Source organism: Typopeltis vanoorti, chromosome 5 (genome assembly GCF_054136105.1).
Source record: "Typopeltis vanoorti isolate ZY-2024b chromosome 5, IOZ_Tvanoo_1.0, whole genome shotgun sequence".
Classification (NCBI taxonomy): Eukaryota; Metazoa; Arthropoda; class Arachnida; order Uropygi; family Thelyphonidae; genus Typopeltis; species Typopeltis vanoorti.
Genome location: NC_143553.1, coordinates 116,764,969 through 116,785,680, shown reverse-complemented (window position 1 = coordinate 116,785,680; position 20,712 = coordinate 116,764,969). Strand labels below are relative to the sequence as shown.

Sequence of the window (20,712 nt, the reverse complement as noted above, 5' to 3'; positions counted from 1 at the left end):
TTCTTTAGCATTAGTAATTTTAAGAAACAGATATTTGACAATCAAGGTTTTGAACATGCCCTTGCGTATTCTTTTAGAAATTTCTTTTTCCAGCACAACAAATAGTTATTTCTTATTATTTCAATGAATATTAGCTCTGTAATATATACTTTGTTAATTTCTATGTTACCTTTATTTGACTAATATTATTATTAACAAATGGCTCTGTAAAATAAAATAGCCAAATTCTTAGAGTATTAAGTTTTCAGGTGAAATCTTCCCCACTAAAATTCTGGCTATAAATTTAATACCCTATTATTCTTTTTGCTTCCAAGATTTGTCAGTTTCTTGAAATATTTGAGGGCTTGCATGAACAAATAAGACTTTTAATTCACTGAATCAAAAAAAAAAAAATTGTCTGGATACTTTGTGGCATGAAATTTCACATGGAAAAAAAATGTTATTTTCCTTCTTAAATTTGTATAACACATCAATGACACCCAATTGTTCATTTAAATTTCCACATTTTATTTGAATAAAATATTAGATACAAATTGTATTTACTGAATCTAACAATACAGAAAATATAATAAATTCAAAAATACATCAAAGGTGCTTCCATGCTTGTGGAATTGCCATCATATGGTTTTTGACAATGTGACTCATCTGAAAGTTAATTTTTCATTTGGTGTTCGTTGGGAATTTATTACTGTAGTAAAATTAAGGGTTGTATATTTATTTCTTTGAAACCAATACATATACTTCTGAGAATTATTAAAAGCACAAAATCTTTTGTTACATTTCCAAAAGCATTTAAAAGTACATGTTACGTTTTCACGTTTTGGGCATCAAATTTCATTTAAATCAAGAACAGGCCTCCCTATTAGCATCATTAATGTTTTTGATTTTTCTCTTCTTTTTGGCAAGTAATATATGATATTTCCATGTTGATTCATCCAGAATTCAATCATCCAAGTTCTTAGTTTGTCCAAAGATAGTGAACCAATTTCTCACTTCAGCTGATGGTTATATTTTATTAACCAAGAATTCTGTTTTTTAACTCTTTCAGGTAATTCTTTCCAACTACAAGGTGATTTTGTCAATGCATATCTTACAGTAATTCCATCAGAAATACAAATTTCTTGAGAAAATAAATTTGAACTCTTATTCAAAAGAAATTGTATATCAATTATAGCAATGATAACTGAAAATTGGTATTTTTCACCCACTGACAATTTTTCATTATCGTTTTCCTTTATTCTTCTTCTTCTTAGATTACTTCATATCACACCACAAATAAATAGTTATTTATTATTATTATTTCACTGATTATTAGCTCTGATCGTATATTGTATGGTAACTTTCGTTTGCAAAATTCTAAACAATTAGAACTTTTCACAAAGAAACTTTCAAAGAATTTGTGGCTCGCCCATTATTTTTACATTACCAAACACAAAACACCACAACACAAAAAAGCTGCAGTGGATGAATGATTACCTTAAGTCCAAAGTCACTCGACCCTATGGTATTTTCATATAGTACTGTTTACACATACCATACCCTACCCTGACCATTCCTTCAAAAATGAACCTTTTGCGCAGATGACTCAAAGACATGTTTTCACATGGTGCTGGATACATTGTTAATGTGTTTTTATCTTACTTTGTGTTGGAAAAGGTAAAATTTGTATACGTGTTATCTGGAGAGTACAAACATTTTTCTATACCAAACTTTAACACGTTCGCTGCCACGATACTTCGGCATAGTCTGTTCCCGTATGCCGAGCAATTTCACTTCTTGAAGGTCAGTATGGTAATCTCGTTGCCGGCGATAAGTGTCATATGAGTATACTCATAGTTGGTTTGTGCAGAGCATATACCATCTATGAGAATACACAGTTTTTAATGCTAGCTCCAGAAGCCAAGCATTTTCATATTTTCAAGGTCAGTACAGTAATCACGTTGCTGGCAGTAGGTGTCATACGAGTATACTTGTAGCTGGCATGTGTGTGTGTGTGTGTGTGTGGCTGGTTTACCAACTATGAGTATACTCATAGTTGGTAAACCAGCCACGTTTTGAGTTAATTAGGTGCTCTCTCTCTCTCTCTCTCTGTAAAACAACCAAATTCTAACAGTTGGGATTTTCTATTATGTGAACGAATTGTTTTCAGATAACTCAAATAATGTCAATAGGTAGCATTAGACAATTTCTAAAATAATCAAGACATGGATATTAGTTTTCAACACTTTTTCCCATCCTGGCATTAATTTCACAGTTGTGATTTTTTTTTAAATAATTAAACAGAATTTCATTAAGATATAAAGTTGTGGATTTAAATATCAAGTTCTAATCAGAATAACTGAGTAAAAAATTCACTGTGGAAAACATATCAACAAAAGCACACATGTTTGTTCATTTAAGTTTACAAATTATACTTTATTATGCTGATATACTATTTACAAGTATATTCACTGAGAAAAATTCGAAAAACATGTAATTACCTAAAAATATTTCACAATATTCAATTTAGGCTATTAACATTTTCCAAAGAGTTCAATGAATAAAATTTTTGTTACTCACTGTTTCTTGGTTACATTACATCAAAATAGCTGGTCACACAAAAGAATTTTTAAATCAGTTACCATGGTAAACACACTTCCATACATTTGATATTGTGTCAGTCTGAAAATGATACCATGCCTCCCTAAACATTCTGTGTATTCTTTTGTCAGCAAATTTACACAAACAGTTTTTGTAAAATGTTCATAAATGTCCCAAAATAAATAATCTTTATCGAATTGGATAAAATCTTGAATGTCTAATTTTACTATTGATGAATTTAAACGAGTAGTAATAATTTCCCCCATGACATGAATGGATGGTAATTCAGTTTCCAAAAATAGTAAATAATTATCAATGTCATACATTTTTGGTGAATATCTCTCAGCTTCTTCACAACTAATAGAAAAAACTTTACTTGCATCAGCTCTTTTATCATCAAGTATTAGTTCCCCATCTTGGCATTTCAGAATATAACAATCACCGGGGTCCATTTCGTAGTCAACTCTTCTGTGCAAGTAGCCGAGGATATCAGACCACTTCCTGTGTAACGTTTCCCAAGTGGTTCTGGATAAATACATCACAATGTACGTGTCTTCTAAAATAATAATCGGTTGCCATCCTTTTAGAGCTAGGTGAAGAGTTTTGTTTCGTGCTATTTTCCTGAAGAAAAAAATTTTCAATGACTTTTGTGGCTTACCCATTATTTTACTTTCCTTTCCTGGATACCAATCACCACAACACACTACAATAGATGCACAGGATGAACGTATTGCCGTTACTGCAAAGACACTTGACTCATTTGTTTTTCCTTATAGTACTGTTTACCTGACCCTTAACCCTGACCATTCCTTCGAAAATGAAACTTTCGCACAGATGATTCACTGCCATGTTTCTACATGCTGTTGGATATGATGTTGATGTGCGATTACTTTACTTTGAGACATCATAGGGCAAATCTTATCTCTGTGGCTTGAAGGATATTCTATATTATTTGTCATTATTATGTTAAGTATTTTATCCTCAAAAAGTGTTTTTAATGTTAGACCATGTGACTATTTCTCTCACTCATATGTCCGATGTGACTATTTCTCTCACTCATATGTCCGAAATTGTTGGGATGGGAAATAAAATAAATAAAAAATAGCATTAGGTGGTGGAAGTGAAAAGATCGTCAAGAAGGTGAGAGATGTCTTCCCTGCAAAGCTCCCCCACCCAACCCCATCATCCCCTAGTCTCATCCTTCTCCTCCGGAAGATGTCTGCTCAGCCTAGTGGAGATGAGCAAGCTCATCTTTTGCAGATATCTTTTAGTGATGTCACCTCCAACTGATACTGATAACTTTGGAGGGAAAAAATAATGTTTTTATTTTTTTTTCCTATAACGTTATCATAAAAAATGCGTTTTTTTTATTTTATTTTTCCAAAAAAGTTATCAGTATCAGTTGGAGGTGACATCACTAAAAGATATCTCCAAAAGATGAGCTCGCTTATCTCCACTAGGCTGAGCAGATATCTTCTGGATGAGAGGGGAGAACTATGGGTTGATGGGGTTAGGTGGGGGAGCTTTGCAGGGAAGACATCTGTCACCCTCTTGACGGTCTTTTCACTTCCACCACCTAATGCTATTTTTTTCCCATCCCTACAATTTTGGACATGAGTGAGATATGAGTGAGAGAAATAGTCACATGGTCTAACATTAAAAACACTTTTTTAGTATAAAATACTTAACATAATAAGGACAAATAATATAGAATACCCTTCGAGCCACAGAGATAAGATTTTCCCTATGATGTCTCAAAGTAAGATAATCTCACATCGACATCATATACAACAGCATGTAGAAACATCTCCGTGAATCATCTGCATGAAAGTTTCATTTTCGAAGGAATGGTCTGGGTTAAGGGTCAGGTAAACAGTACTATAAGGAAAAACAAACCAGTCAAGTGTCTTTGCAGTTACTGCAATTCATTCATCCTGTGCAGCTATCGTAGTGTGTTGTGGTGATTGGTATCCAGGAAAGGAAAGTAAAATAATGGGTGAGCCACAAAAGTCATTGAAATTTCTTTCTTCAGGAAAATAGCATGAGACAAAACTCTTCACATAGCTCTAAAATGATGGAAACTGATTAGTATTTTAGAAGACACATACATTGTGATGTATTTATCCAGGACCACTTGGGAAAAGTTATGCAGGAAGTGGTCTGATATCTTAGGGTACTTGCAAAGAAGAGTTGACTACGAAATGGACCTCGGTGATTGTTATATTCGGAAATGCCAAAATGGGGAACTAATACTTGATGATACAGGAGCTGATGGAAGTAAAGTTTTTTCTATTAGTTATGAGGAAGCTGAGAGATTTTCACCTAAAACGTATGACATTGATAATCATTTACTATTTTTGGAAACTGAATTACCATCTGTTCATATAATGGAGAAAATTATCGCTAATCATTTAAATTCATCAATGGTAAAATTAGACTTTCAAGATTTTATCCAATTCGATAAAGATTCTTAATTTTGGGACATTTACGAACAGTTTACAAAAACTGTTTTTGCATATTTGCTGACAAAAGAATACACAGAATGTTTAAGGAGGCATGGTGTCTTTTCCAGACTGACACAATATCAAATGTATGGAAGTGTGTTTACCATGGTATCTAATTTAAAAATTCTATTGCATGACCAGCTATTTTGATGTAATATAACCAAGAAACAGTGAGTAACAAAAATTTTATTCATTGAACTCTTTGGAAAACGTTAAGAGTCTAAATTAAATATTGTGAAATATTTTTAGGTAATTACATGTTTCGAATTTTTCTCAGTGAATGTACTTGTAAATAGTATATCAGCATAATAAAATATGTATTAGTAAACTTAAATGAACAAAGATGTGTGCTTTTGTTATTGTGTTTTTCCACAGTGAATTTTTTACTCAGTTATTCTGATTAGAACTTGATGTTTAAATCCACAACATTATATCTTAATGAAATTCTGTTTAATTATTTTAAAAAAATCACAACTGTAAAATTAATGCCAGGACGAGGAAAAAGTGTTGAAAATTAATATTCATGTCTTGATTATTTTAGAAATTGTCTAATGCTACCTATTGACATTATTTGAGTTATCTGAAAACAATTTGTCACATAATCGAAAACCTGAACTGTTAGAATTTGGTTGTTTTACAGAGAGAGAGAGCACCTAATTAATCCAAAACATGACTTTAACTCTTAAAGTTTGGTATAGAAAAAATGTTTGTACTCTCCAGATAACACATATACAACTTTTACCTTTTACAACACAAAGTAAGATAAAAACACACCAAGACTATATCCAGCAGCATGTGAAAACATGTCGTTGAGTCATCTGCACAAAAGGTTCTTTTTGAAGGAACGGTCAGGGTAGGCCATGGTAAGTGTAAAGAGTACTATAAGAAAATACCATAGAGTTGAGTGACTTTGGACTTAAGGTAATCGTTCATCTACTGCAGCTGCTGTTTTGTGATTTGTGTTTGGTAATGCAAAAATAATGGGTGAGCCACAAATTCTTTGAAAGTTTGTTTGTGAAAAGTTCTAATTGTTTAGAATTTTGTAAACGAATGTTACCATAAAGTATACGATCAGAGCTAATAATCAGTGAAATAATAATAATAAATAACTATTTATTTGTGGTGCGATATGAAGTAATCTAAGAAGATGAAGAAAAAGAATGAAGGAAAACGATTATAAAAAATCGACAGTGGGTGAAAAATACGAATTTTCAGTTATCATTGTTATAATTGATGTAAAATTTCTTTTGAATAAGAGTTCAAATTTATTTCCTCAAGAAATTTATATTTCTGATGGAATTACTGTAAGATATGCATTGACAAAATCACCTTGTAGTTGGAAAAAATTACCTGAAAGAGTTAAAAAACAGAATTCTTTGGTTAATAAAATATAAGCATCAGCTGAAGTAGGAAATTGGTTCACTATCTTTGGACAAAGTAAGAACTTGGATGATAGAATCAACATGGAATTATCATATATTACTTGCCAAAGGAAGAGAAAAATCAAAAACATTAACGAGGTTAATAGGGAGGCCTGTTCTTGATTTAAATGAAATTTGATGCCCAAAACGTGAAAACATAATGTATACTTTAAAATGCTTTTGGAAACGTAACAAAATATTTTGAGCTTTTAATAATTCTCAGAAGTATATGTATTGGTTTCAAAGAAATAAATATATAACCCTTAATTTTACTACAGTAATAAATTCCCAACGAACACCAAATGAAAAATTAACTTTCAGATGAGAGTCACATTGTCAAAAACCATATGATGGCAATTCCACAAGCATGGAAGGACCTTTGATGTATTTTTGAATTTATTTATTTTCTGTATTGTTAGATTCAGTAAATACAATTTGTAAATAATATTTTATTCAAATAAAATGTGTAAATTTAAATGAACAATTGGGTGTCGTTGATGTGTTATACAAATTTTAGAAGGAAAATAACATTTTTTTCCATGTGAAATTTCATGCCACAAAGTAATCAGAGAATTTTTTTTTTTTATTCAGTGAATTAAAAGTCTTATTTGTTCATGCAAGCTCTCAAATATTTCAAGAAACTGTTAAATCTTGGAAGCAAAAAGAATAAGAGGGTATTAAATTTATAGCCAGAATTTTAGTTGGGAAGATTTCACTTGAAAAGTTACAATGGTGTAAGAATTTGGCTATATTATTTTACAGAACCATTTGGTAATAATAATATTACAGTCAAATAAAAGGTAACATAGAAATTAACAAATTATATATTACAGAGCTAATATTCATTTGAAATATTCAAATCTTGGAAGCAAAAGAAATAATCGGTTATTAAATTAATAGACAGAATTTAGTGGGGAAGATTTCACTTGAAAAGTTGCAATACTGTAAGAATTTGACTATTTTACAGACCCATTTGTTAATAATATTACAGTCAAATAAAAGATAACATAGAAATTAACAAAGTATATATTACAGAGCTAACATTCATTTCAAATAATAAGAAATAACTATTTATTTTTTGTGTTGGCAAAAGAAATTTCTAAAAGAAAACGCAAGAGCTAGTTCAAAAATTTTGTTTCTCGCAAATATCCGTTACTTAAATTTACTAATGCTAAATAAAAATAAATAAATTTCAGTTAGAGAAATAGGTTAAGAGCACAAGGAATCGCAGCTAAATTTAATAGTCAATATTGGTTTTAAAAAATTAAATATAAGCATTAATTTACTACACAAATAATTTCCGACAATAACGAAGAATGAATAATTTTAGGATATGTGTCATCACAATCAGGTGAATGCTATATTGCCTTAGTCATATGTAAGTATTTGAGAAATATCCAAACTTGAGGAAATGCTACCTTTTGAACAATACTGGAATGTACGGATGTGACTCATGTCATCTTCATGAAAGACCCTTTGAAGAAAACTGCTCACTGGGGGATATTGTTCATGATGATAACATAGTCTACTGTCTGTAATCTAAAGGAATAAGTACTCAACTATTTACAGAAATTTCGTTCTTTGTGGTTTTTGTGTTTGTGTTGTGGTGTGGATATAAAATTCAACTATTTTGGAATATTCGTATTTAGAATAGCCCATTCTGGAAAGCTGTAAGTAATTTTTAACTTAAACATAACAATTGATAATTGTAATTTCAATAATCACTGCTCATATGTTTTTGGTGGGCATAATTCTAATACCGAATACTTTTTTTCATAAGAATAATCATAGGATACATATTAGAATATCAACATGGATACATTAGCAACTTTTCATGTCTGATGTGTATGTATCTGTGTGTGTGTATATGTGTGTGTGTGTGTTTAAGGGACACCAGTATAATTAAATTATTCAGAAAACCTAATCACACCCACCATCACGACAAACTCTAAAAATTCTCACCCTTTAACAGAAAAGAAATATCCCAAAAATGTATTGGAAAATTAGTACAGTCATCTATAGAAGAAAAAAAAAACTGTATGTTTGAGTGACATTAATATATATAAATAAATTATTCAGAACACCTAATCACACCCAGCATCACGACATTCTCTAAGAATTCCCACCCTTTAACAGGAAAGAAATACCCGAAAAATGTGTTGGAAAATTAGTACAGCCATCTATAGAAGAAAAAAAAACTGTATGTTTGAGTGATATTAGTATATATAATTAAATTATTCAGAAAACATGATGACAATGATGGATGTGTGTCACCCTGAGAAAATTCCAAGATATCTTATCTCAAAAACATCGCCCACATTTCCATAGCCAAACCAAAACACCATTTGATATCACAGAGAGAGATATGTTCCCCAGAAATTTCCAAACACATAACGTCACGATTCTTATCTCTAAATATCACCAAACCCACCACGGTGTGTCCCCGACAGATGAGGGCCCCAGCGAAATTCCAAACATTATAAACTCTATAACAACAAACATTCACGTCATGATTCCTTTTCTTATCTTGATCTTGATCTTGTCACTAGTGTCCACCAATCACGACATGAATCCTTATCTCTAATATATTTCCCTTTTCCATTCAAAACAACAACATCACTTATTTATAAATAACAAATCACGTCATTTATTTACAAATAACAAATGATGTCACTTATCTACATCTGATAACAATACACACCCACCACACGATCCCTTATCTTATCTGGATCTTGATCTTGTCACTAGTGCACCACCAATCACAACATGAATCCTTATCTCTACCATCACCCACAATTCCATACGTGAACCAAAACACAACAACTGAAGCCATTGACACATATTCCCACAGGGAAATTCCTAACATTCAAACCCATGAAGCCACACCCACAATGACATCAACCAATCACGTCACGATTCCTTATCATATCTTGATCTTTATCTTGTCACTAGTGCCCGCACTACTGCTGAAGAACATTGATATATACAATTTCATAATTTAAATTGTACATTTTAATATCACAAATGGGAATACCCTGATATCAGATAATAACGGTTTCTAATGTTGCGCCATCTATAAGTGCTTTAATTAATTCTATGTCTATTCTACATATGTACTGTATTTTCATAAATATTTAAGCAACATGAAGTAACAATTACAAATTTGTTTGTTTGTTTGTTTTTGAGATATAACATGCAGAGATCTGCATTCTTATTCTCTATGCTGATTAAATATGCTTCTTAAAGCATATCTAAAAAGTTTAAAAAATGTGACGTTTTTAAACTTCTTAAATATGCTAAAAATATACGGTTTCTTATAGACATTCAAGTCGAGTTCCCTGCTGTATAAAATTAATCAAACATCAAAATTTAAAACTCAGCCTTTTATTTCAGGATACTTTTGGACAATAATTTTATTAATATAACACGATTTATGGATTATATTAATAAGGTGTCGCATCATTTGTATTTTTATAATGAAAAAAACGAACTGGATCTGAAGTAGCAAAACTGCCAGCGCAATTTGCTCATATTCTTTGTTCTTCAAAATTCATCGCAATTTCCTCTTGAGTATTCATATGAAATATTAGCAGTTAGTATATTTAATTTTTGATATAATTTTGCACTTTAACATTCTTTATATTTTTAATTTTTATATTTCATATTATATATATATATATATATATATCTTATACAAGAAGCGTGTTCAAGAAAAGACTGAACTTTTCAAATTCAAACGGCAAGTTATGACGAAAAAGTGCCATTTGCCCTGTTCTGCTATGAGAATTAGTCGTCGAGTTATCCACTGAAGTGAGCACGTGCACAAGCTGTTCATTGGATTAGTGACAAAGTGGCAATAAAAGATATAGAAGAACAACGTGTGTGTGTGTGTGTGTGTGTGTGTGTGCGGAAAATTTTGCTGTAAACGTAGTAAAAAATTATAGAGACATTTCTATTTACCCAAACGTATGGGAGACTGTATGAGGTAAACACAGTGCTACGAGTGGTTTAAAACGCTTAATGGTCATCATTTACATGGGCTTTTTCGAAGTAACTACTGTGAGACGCGATGCATTTGTACCAACGTTGCGTCCACTTCTTAAACACATGTGAGAGTCCGTTTTTTGAGAGTTCTTTCAAAACCGCCTCCGCAGCTTTTACACATGCTTTGTTGCTTTCGAAATGGCGGCCTCTTAGTGGTTTGTTGAGCTGAGGAAACAGCCAGAAATCGCATGGTGCGAGATCAGGACTGTATGGAGGGTGTGGTAGGATATCTGTGTTGTTCTTCTGCAAAACGTCCACTACACAACCAGCAATATGTGGCCTTGCATTATCGTGGTGCAATAAGAAGCCACTCTTCATCAATGGACGCTTCCTTTTGACGTGTTTGATGATAATCGCTGCTGTGTTGATCATTGTCTCTGTGATGGACGTTGAAGGTCTTCCCTCACGTTCAAGTTCTTCCACATTTTGCCTTCCTTCCTTAAAAGTTTTATGCCAGCGAAAAACACTTGCCCTCGACATTGCTTCCTCGTGGAAAGCTTCGCGTATCATGTTAAAAGTGTCCGATGCCGATTTTTGCACACGCACACAAAATTTATTCGCATAATGCTCTACCAAGGATGCTTCCATTTCGAAGATTGGTCGCACCTCGTAGGAGTGCCAACGAGCACTTGCTTTTAGTCACGTGACACTCTGGGACATCAGCCCGTATACGCCATCTATCAATCTCTTTTGTTAATACATACAGCAACATTTCTTTATTCCACAGAAATTAATATTGTGATGAGTGGTTTCGTCACAGTAAAATTAGTCTTGTTACTTATTGAACAGCCCATGTAGTATGAGACAATATGCTAAAGAAATTAACGAAAAATACAGTAACTAAAAGGAAAAAAGACTCAACTCCATTTTAAAGCTTGAGTTTGCGTTTTGTGCTGTGAATATATGGTTAAAAATCAACAATTTGGAATATCTATTGTTTTCAGAAAACCTTGCTAGTTCCAAGATACCCCATTCTGGAAAGACTAAGTAATTTAAATTATGATAAGAATTTCTAGACTATATACAAAAGTGTTGTAATCCATTTCAGTATCCGTTTATTTTAATTATTTTTTTTAATGCCGTTTAGTTTTTCTCTTGACTGTAAAATAAAAAATACCAATATCCAAACATTTTGTAAAAAAGATAATGTTAATTAGAAAAGTAATGAAGTTTAAGTTCTTAAACGTAGGCAAATCAAAATATTCGGATGAGTTATGTATATGAGAAAAAAAAGTGTGTGTTTGAGGGGACCCCGGCATATAATTAAATTATTCTGAAAAGCTCGAAACGCTGCAGCCATCTCGAATCTACTATAAGAAATCCGAACATTTACCAGGAAAGAAATACCCCAAAATGTATTGGAAAATTAGTACAGCCATTTATAGACAACGAAAACACCATGTGATGTCACAGTGACATATGTTCCCCCGAAATTTCCAAACACTTAACGTCACAATTCCTTATCGCTAAAATCACCCACAATTCTATACCCTGACAGAAGGGTGGCATCCTAGCGAAATTCTAAACATTCCAAACTGTATCTTATCACTAACCATCACCCATAATGCCATACCCAAACTATTTACTTACTACAACTCATAATAGCACATATGCATGACACTGATATCGCTTCTCCCATTCAGCCTACCCCTGTTTGGTTTAAAGTGTCCCACCAATCATATCATGAATCCTTATCCACTAATATATCTTCCTTTTCCATTCAAAGCAATAACGTCACTTATTTACAACTAACAAATAACGTCACTAATATTCATCTAATAACAACACACATCCAGGACACTTCGGTCGCTTTAACCATTCACCCTACCCCTGTTTGGTTTAAAGTGTCCCACCAATCATGACATGAGTCCTTATCTCTACCTCTTCTTCTTCTTCTACTACGCGTTATTCCCGCTTCCCATGCAGGGTCCGCGTGTTACTTTAGATGCGACTTCTTGTTAGTACTACTCCCAACCGACCCGCCGCTTGGTCTGCCGCTGGGGGGGGGGATATATTTTTGACTGTAGAGGCGTATGTTCATGGGGCCGGTTTGCCTGTTTGCGGGATGAAAAACGCCAGATAAACTCGCGGAAAAAACCCTACTGACAACGCCCAAGACCGGCTAAGTTGGCTATGCCTGAGGAAGATCCTCAAATTCCTCACGTCTACAACGGGAATCGAACCTGGGACACTCCTTCCCCAGGCATATGGTTGCGAAGCGCAAAGCCACTAGGCTAACCGCGCGGTAGTCCTTATCTCTACCATCACCCATAATTCCATATGTGAACCAAAACACAATAACTGACGTCACTGACACATTTGTCCCAAGGGAAATTGCAAATATCCCAAACTCATGACGTCTCACACACAACGACATCATCATCGGAACAACCAATCACGTCACGATTCCTTATCTTATCTTGATCTTGATCTAGTCAGAAGTCCCTGCCATACTACTCACCCCTACTACTTTCCACGATAAGAGTAGCTTTCATTTTGTAGGCTTTCGTAATAATGAGATGGCCGTTGCTTCTTATAGATTGCAGAGCTTTGATCTCTTCTGAAGAAGTATTTGACTGTTAGAAGTGCTGAGTAGATTTTCAGAGGAAATTTGTTGACATTCTTACTAGAGAGAGATTTTCTTGAGAATTATAGCAAATCCTGTCCTTTGGAAAGAACGATAATCTCTTTTAACTAAAGGGGCGATGAGATGTTTGCTATCCAATTTTCTGCTGACGTAGACTTTTCTTAGCAACTTTACCTTTAAATAATCGATTAATGGCTTTTCACTTTGCATTCAACTAACTTAATACGACTGATGATGTAGTTTTCAGTGGAAATATTTGAATATTAATATTTTATTCTAATACTTTATTCATCATTATCGATTTGTTCACTTACTTTACCCTATAAAAGTATATTTTTAACTTTATCATTTTCATATTGACGCAGGTCGTAATAGGTTCTTGACACAAAAAGACGTTAATTGTTGTTATCATATAACAACATATGATACTCTTCAGGGTGATCGTTTCTTGAATCATTTCTCCTATCATTTAGAAGGAAGACTTGAGGCGCAAATGTTGCTCTTGTTCGTATGTCGTTATACTTTCCCGGTGGCTGTTAGGCTTTAAAAAGAAATACATGATAGACTGAAAGCCGATCACTTGATTTGAAGGAAGTTGTCAATAACTTTTGTGTGTGTGTGTGTGTGTGTGTGTGTGTGTGTGTGTGTGTGTGTGTGTGTGTGTGTGTGTGTGTGTGTGTGTGTGTGTGTGTGTGCATATAAATTTAGATGAACTTGAGAGGATCTGCTGTTCCTCAGCAAGTCGATATTCATATCACCAATTATATATATATATATATATATATATAATCGGGGTTATTATCACATATGGAATTTCGAATAAAGATAATTACACCTCTAGATATGTTATAATTTCTACATTGATAATAATTTTTAAATCCGCTTAAATATTATTAGTCAACTTCTTCGCCTTTAAGCCAGATTTTGGTTAATATCAAGACATCTAGCCAATAGTTTAATAACTAGGAGTATACACAATTGTTCTTCGCATCTGATTCGCCATATTTTTGATACATTCTCTCCTATCATGAAGAATTTGTTCAGTTTAACCATGAGATATATGTAGTGCACTTCTCTCCATTTCTTTGCAATAAACAGTAGACGTTTTAAGTTTCCAGACAAGCGCTCCTTTAAATATATTTTGCTTTGTTTAAAATTGTCACATATGTCGGTTATGATTAACCGATAGGAACACGATGAGTAGTCTCAATATCATCTTCGTTATAGTTAACCTTGATTTTATGTGCAATTTTCTTTGCTATTTCATGCATATTTTTGCGGGGCTCCTGGGTTCAAGTTTATTGCATGTCGATTTAGGTCATCCACTGTTTCATTTTAAAGCTTCCTACGCAGCTTCATATTTGAATTTTCAAATCAGCGTTTTGTGTTTTGAGTTCCTTAACTTTTTGTGCCTTGCCAGCAGTGACAGCCAGAAAGTCATCTAATTTGATCGAAGTATGTTCAGTCGAATGTCTTAAGTTGATGATGATTATTTATTTATTTTTTTTAATTCTTTAGTTATTCCCATTACATCTGCAATACATATATTGTCTATGTTACTTACCTCTGGATGGCATGAGTCATTACCCGCTGGGAGAGGTTGCTGGCGGGATTTCGTTAGCACTGGAAGGGCGTCCGTTGTGAAACAAAGAGTTGAAACACTCATCAGTTCTTTTTTGTTCGCCGACTTTGCACGAAGTGCATTTATAGTTTTGTTTTCTGTCGTTAGAGAGCTTTTTTAAACTGTAAAAATGATAAGTAAGTTTGAAATTATTTTCATACTTCATAACAGATGTAATGCCAATAAGTATATCTTCACAAACTTTGCAGCTGACTTCTATTAAGATAACTAGAGATTAGAGTTTAACTATCTTTTTTATAGGTGTAAACCTTGTATACGATTCCAATGGCGAAATATTTATATTTATAGAGCTATGCGTTACATTACTTGGGAAGCAAGTTACAAGGGACACTTCAGCAATTACTGCATTTTTTAAATAACATAGCTAATTAAAATATGGTTTACTGCTGAACAGTACATGACCATTAGGCACTGCGCAACCAAGCGTATTAGTTAATCCTTTTCCCCTACTCTCCTATATATGTACACTTCATTTGAAAAAGAACAAAGATTGAAACTGATTTTTAATGTTGATTCATTTATTGTAATTTCTATTGTTTATCCGAAAGGAAAATCTTTCTTTCTCTGAAATATATATAATTATAATATGCAAATAGACTTTTTGTTGCCTATCTTCTAATGTATTTTTATCAAGTTAAATAAATAAATATATACATATACAGTATATATATCATTCTAATCTCCCCACTCTCTCGCTCTCTTTCTCTCTCAACAAAATGCGAAGCCATTGGCTCGCATTGTTTCTTTAGGAATTATCTACCGAGATAATTGCCTTGCGCTCTCAGAATATGCGTCGTCTTAGAAAACCAAGGCGCGCTTCAAGTTGAAACATCTAATCTAAGGAGCAAATCTCTTTCTAGTAGCTTGCTCATGTTTAAAGGATGAAATGTCTTCTGTGCTACAACTCTATGAGGAATTCGTATGCTCATCAGTCTGCTGAAATAGCATAAGTTGTTCATAAATCTGGAAGGAGCATTTACTTAAAACTCGATAAAACTCAAGTTATGAATGTATCCTATTCATACTATAAACAGTGTAAGAAATAAAAATAAAGCTTTAATGATATGAAAACGTTGTTTATAAGTAGTTTATAATTATCAATTGCATTAAAATTATTGTATTAATGACTGCTTGTTAAATGTGTACGATTTCGATGTCTTTCAGGGAATACTGTTAGTGTGATCGGAGTTGTTGATGAAGCCGTCAATCTTCCTTGTAATGTCGACATTTCCTCGTTTGGTGCAGTTTCCTCCATTACGTGGACAAAAAAAGTGTCGAACGAATGGAAAGAAATCTACTTGTATAGTGACGTGTCTAAGACGCCTCTGCAGGAATTGCCCCCAGATCGCTCTCGTTTCTTCCTTAACGAGACATCTGCATATTTGCATATCTTCCAGCTGAGAACAAAAGATAAAGGCGATTACAAGTGCGAAGTCACTTATGACGAAGGAAAATTTCGATCACTCTCTTATGCAACGTTATTCACTCATGGTGAGTCTTTTTTTCATTCTTGTTTCTTCATAAATTTCATCTTCTCTTTATTTTTCTATATGGTTTCAGTATTTTTATTTTATTTTGTTTTCTTTTAATTTTTATTTTGTTATCTTGATTATCCAAATCATTTATTTTCTTTTTAAATTTCTAGTATGACCACTTCTCATTTTACAGTATTATGTATATACAAGTAGTAACTTTAAAGGAAATCATATTTTCTCGAGATTGAAATCCCACTCCACAAGTAGACCTAATCTGTAAGGTAATTTAGATTCATAACTCCATAAGACAGGCATTAATGCACTTTCCAAACAGCGACGCACTACATAACCTGCCAAAATTAATCAACACGGACATAAATAAATTGAATCACATACACTTTCTGCTTATCTTTCTCATCAGAGTGCTGCTTCTGTCATAAAGAGAGTCACATTAGGAAACAATGTCCCTATATTACCAACGAATTTCAGAGCCTAGAAAATTCAAAACTGGAAAAAAACAAGGTTCACTTCGCTCTTGAACGCCTATCAAGTAAAGAGATCCAAGGCTCTGATAACGAAGTCTTACAGAACGCAACACTTCACAAACAGCACCAAAACACGGAACCTCCCAAGAGAGATGACAGGATGAACTAATTGAAAGCAATCCCCGGAAACAACAAACAGAATCACCAATCCAGCCTCGCACTAATTCAAAACGATATCCGATTGAAGAAGCTACTCAAAATGGACTTTCATCATCTGCAGCCAGCCAAGGAGAAAGTGAGTTCCCAGACGATGAGGAAACTGTACTTCCATAGTTTCTTGAAGAGGAAGAACCTGAGGGGGGGAACTTCCCCACACTGAGGGTCTTCTAACCATGGAGCTGCCATCATCTTTCATGCTGAATGTTCGAGGTTCCCCTCAGAAATTACCTATAGCCCTTGAATATACCACAAGAATCCCAGAACTAATATCTCAATTTCAGGACGTACACTGAAATCTTAAATGTAAAAAGAGCAGAGCAGAGGTTAACAGGAGTAAGCGAATCTGTTAATTAATTAATGGGATACAAACGCAATACTAGATTATATTAGATTAAATATTAGATTTATTAGATTAGATTTATTAGATATATTTATTTATTAAATATTAGATTTATTTATTTATTAAATATTAGATTTATTTATTTATTAAATATTAGACAAATATTAGATTAAACTTACAATCAAACTTTCATAAACATAATATCGTTGAGCCTCTTTTCTCTCAATACAAGAGGATGTGCCTCTGTTTTAAGCAATAGAATAGTCCTTGACAAGGCACAAAAATATGATATAGACCTAATACTTCTGTAAGAAACAAATATCAACTAATCATAACTAATCATCCAATCTATCCAGAAGATGGACAGAGTGGCCTTATGACCTACATCTGCAATCCAACAACATCATGGAGCAGGAGTTTACTTCGGTGTTCATCATCAAACTCCCTACAAACTGAAAGTGATTGTTGATATACCAGGATACGCCCTATATGCTCACATAATATATCCTGCATCTATTCAACATTTACATACCACAGCAAGATTCTCTGGCATCACAGATCTTGGATTTTATTCAAAACCATCTTTCTAGTATTGTCCAAGAACATGTCATAACAACTAGAGACTTTAATTACACTCTTGACCAAGAAAAAGACAGACTTCAATGTGCTGAACATCCTAGCCAGTTAATAAACAAACTTCAAATACTGGTAAACGATAATGAACTATTAACGTCTTTCGGCATCAACATCCAGTTACGAAATCCTACTCATGGAGGTCAGGCAATTACAGCGACGAATAGGCCAATCTACCAAGTACGACTGGACAGATACTACATTTCCAAACACACTGTTACTATAATTAGAAAAATCTCGCATATTCCTTCCTACATCTCAGATCATTGGTTCGTCATGCTGCAACTTTCATTATCTTTGGAAGCATCCAAATCAGGAAGTGACCTGGTTTATCAATAATACCAGCCTCAAAGACCCAGATTATATAAACACTCAGGCTTTAATAACTAACCTCACTCTTTGAAAGGGGATACAGAACCAATGAAAACATCGTGTCCCCACCTAAAATCACAAATAAAATCCTTTATGCAGATCTATAGTCAGCAGAAAAATCAGCAGAGGAACATTAGAATTCAACAAGTTGAAAACGATCTCAAGTATCTCCGAGAGGAAACCCTGAATATCATTCAGCCCTCCAAGCCATGCAAAGACACTCAGAATTATCTGCAAAATATGCTCTACTTAGTTCGTGGCATACACAAATAAATCTTTCAGATGCCTGCACAAAATATTTTTTCTCTTTCGAAAACATATCCCAGGAAGCTAACTCCATCTCTGCTATAAGACTTCAAGATGGCAGCATCACTTAAGATCCAAGTAAAATCACATCTGAAATTTTACAATACTACAAGAATGCATATTGCTCTAAAGGAATATCCCTTCATGCCATTCACGAACTACTGATAGACACAAAAAAACTCTGTAACAGTTCGGAACCATTTAGAAAACAAAATCACGCCATATGAACTGAAAACTGCATTCACATCGTTGCCAAAAACAAATCTCCTGGCCTTGATTGTCTGACGTCAGAGTTTTTCGAAGTCTTCTGTAATCAACTCGGACTACTTCTCCTCAAAACACTGCAAGAAGCCTACCTCAATGGGCTCCCACAATCCGGAACGACCTCAGTAGCACGATCGATACCTAAGAAGGGAGACTACACGGATAACCGAAACTGACAACCAATCTCCCTAATTAATACCGATGGCAAAATCATTTCCAAAGTTACAGCAAACCGAATAAAGCCAACTCTCCCTGAAGTTATTGGCCAACATCAAACTTATTCTGTTCCAGGAAGATCAATAGTTGATAATCTCCATTTAACAAGTGATCTCATCCAACTCGCAAACAGCCGTCATGAAAACCTAGCACTCATTACACTTGGGAAGGTTTTCGACACAGTAGATGATGTCATAAGATTCCTTATAAGATCCCTCGAGAGTATGACTTCATACTCTCGAGGGATCAAGCATGGCTGTCCTCGCTCTGGACAATTATACACACTGGCCATAGAACCCTTCTTAAAAAGAGTACACAATACCATCATCTCCAAACAAAGTAGCATTATAGAGCCATATCAAATTCAACCATATCAGCCTATGGCAATGATGTCACTGTAATAGTGCGAAATGAAGAAGAAATGACAGGAACATAGGAAGCACACAGACTATATGCACAAGCCTCAGGGGCCAAATTAAACTCTGCAAAAACCACAAGCTTGTGGTCAGGCAATTGGAAGCCTAAAATGATTCTCCGAGCGAATGTACTTGGTCAAGTGAAGGACAAACATAATTAGATGTACACCTTGGCAACACCAAGATATATAAGACACTGAACTGGACACAGCTCCACAACCGATCTAAACTGGTGCTAGGAAAATGGATCAGCATTAGTTCAATCTCTCACTTAGAGCGGGGTATCCCAAACTGTGTTCCGCGTTAGGTGAATAGGTGTTCCGCGAGAAGTTCTCCTGGAATTTGTCATTTTAGTTTTCTAAGCATTTTTCATGAATAAATATTTTATAGTTTAAATATTCTGAGGAGAATAATACTCGTGAATATTTCGAAAAGCTTAGACCCAGAATGCCTAATAACATCTGTGTATCGCAAAATTTCACACATCGAAACCTTTCAACATTTGGGAAAGGGAATACCGCTTTTTATGACCGGTCATAAAAATTGTCTGCAAGTGAATTATAACAATGGGCGGCATATCCTCTATACTCAAAACTAAAGGAAATGATATCTGTGTAGCAAATATCAGTGACGAAGCGGCATATATTTAAATATGTAAATATTCATGAATTATCGTTAATTTTCACCCATCGAAATCTTTCAACAATCTGGAAAGAGAATACCGGTGTTAATGTCCGATCATAAATATTGCCTGCAAGCCGATTACAACAATGGGCGGCGTATCCTCTGTTCTCAAAAGTGAAAGAAATAACATCTGTCTTGCAAATGTTAGTGAGCAATCAGCAAGGAAGAATAAAGAAAATTTTCCCACTAAAATTGAAGATCAAGGTAGTCTTTATCCGGTTCGCAAATCTAGTAATACTGAATACTTTCTTCGCAAGTTCTTATTGTAGGGTGAAAGTTTCGAAATCGTAGTCCCGTGACTTTTTAAAATTAATGGGCCTGCAGATTTAAATTTTAATATGAATAAGAGACAAGGGACTTTGTTTAATTTTGGTATTAAGAAATATCTTATTGAAGGTGTTTATAACGCTACGGATAGTTAGTCATCCACCACCAGCATACAAAGCGATCTCCAGAATGTACAAAAGGAGGGGCAAACTATCAGCACACAGGAGAGAAAATCTGCATTCACTCGTAAATACTTA

The 20,712-nt window shown here is 33.9% G+C and overlaps 1 protein-coding gene across 2 annotated transcripts in view; it reads left to right on the top strand.

Annotated features, from left to right (window-relative positions):
* Positions 1-20,712, top strand: part of LOC150106744 (neural cell adhesion molecule 1-like) — a 199,101-nt gene that overhangs the window by 66,726 nt on the left and 111,663 nt on the right. For both annotated transcript variants that reach the window (XM_090392680.1, XM_090392679.1), the window contains exon 5: positions 15,943-16,269. In XM_090392680.1, the coding sequence (XP_090248806.1) occupies positions 15,943-16,269 (327 nt within the window). The remainder of the gene's footprint in view (positions 1-15,942; positions 16,270-20,712) is intronic.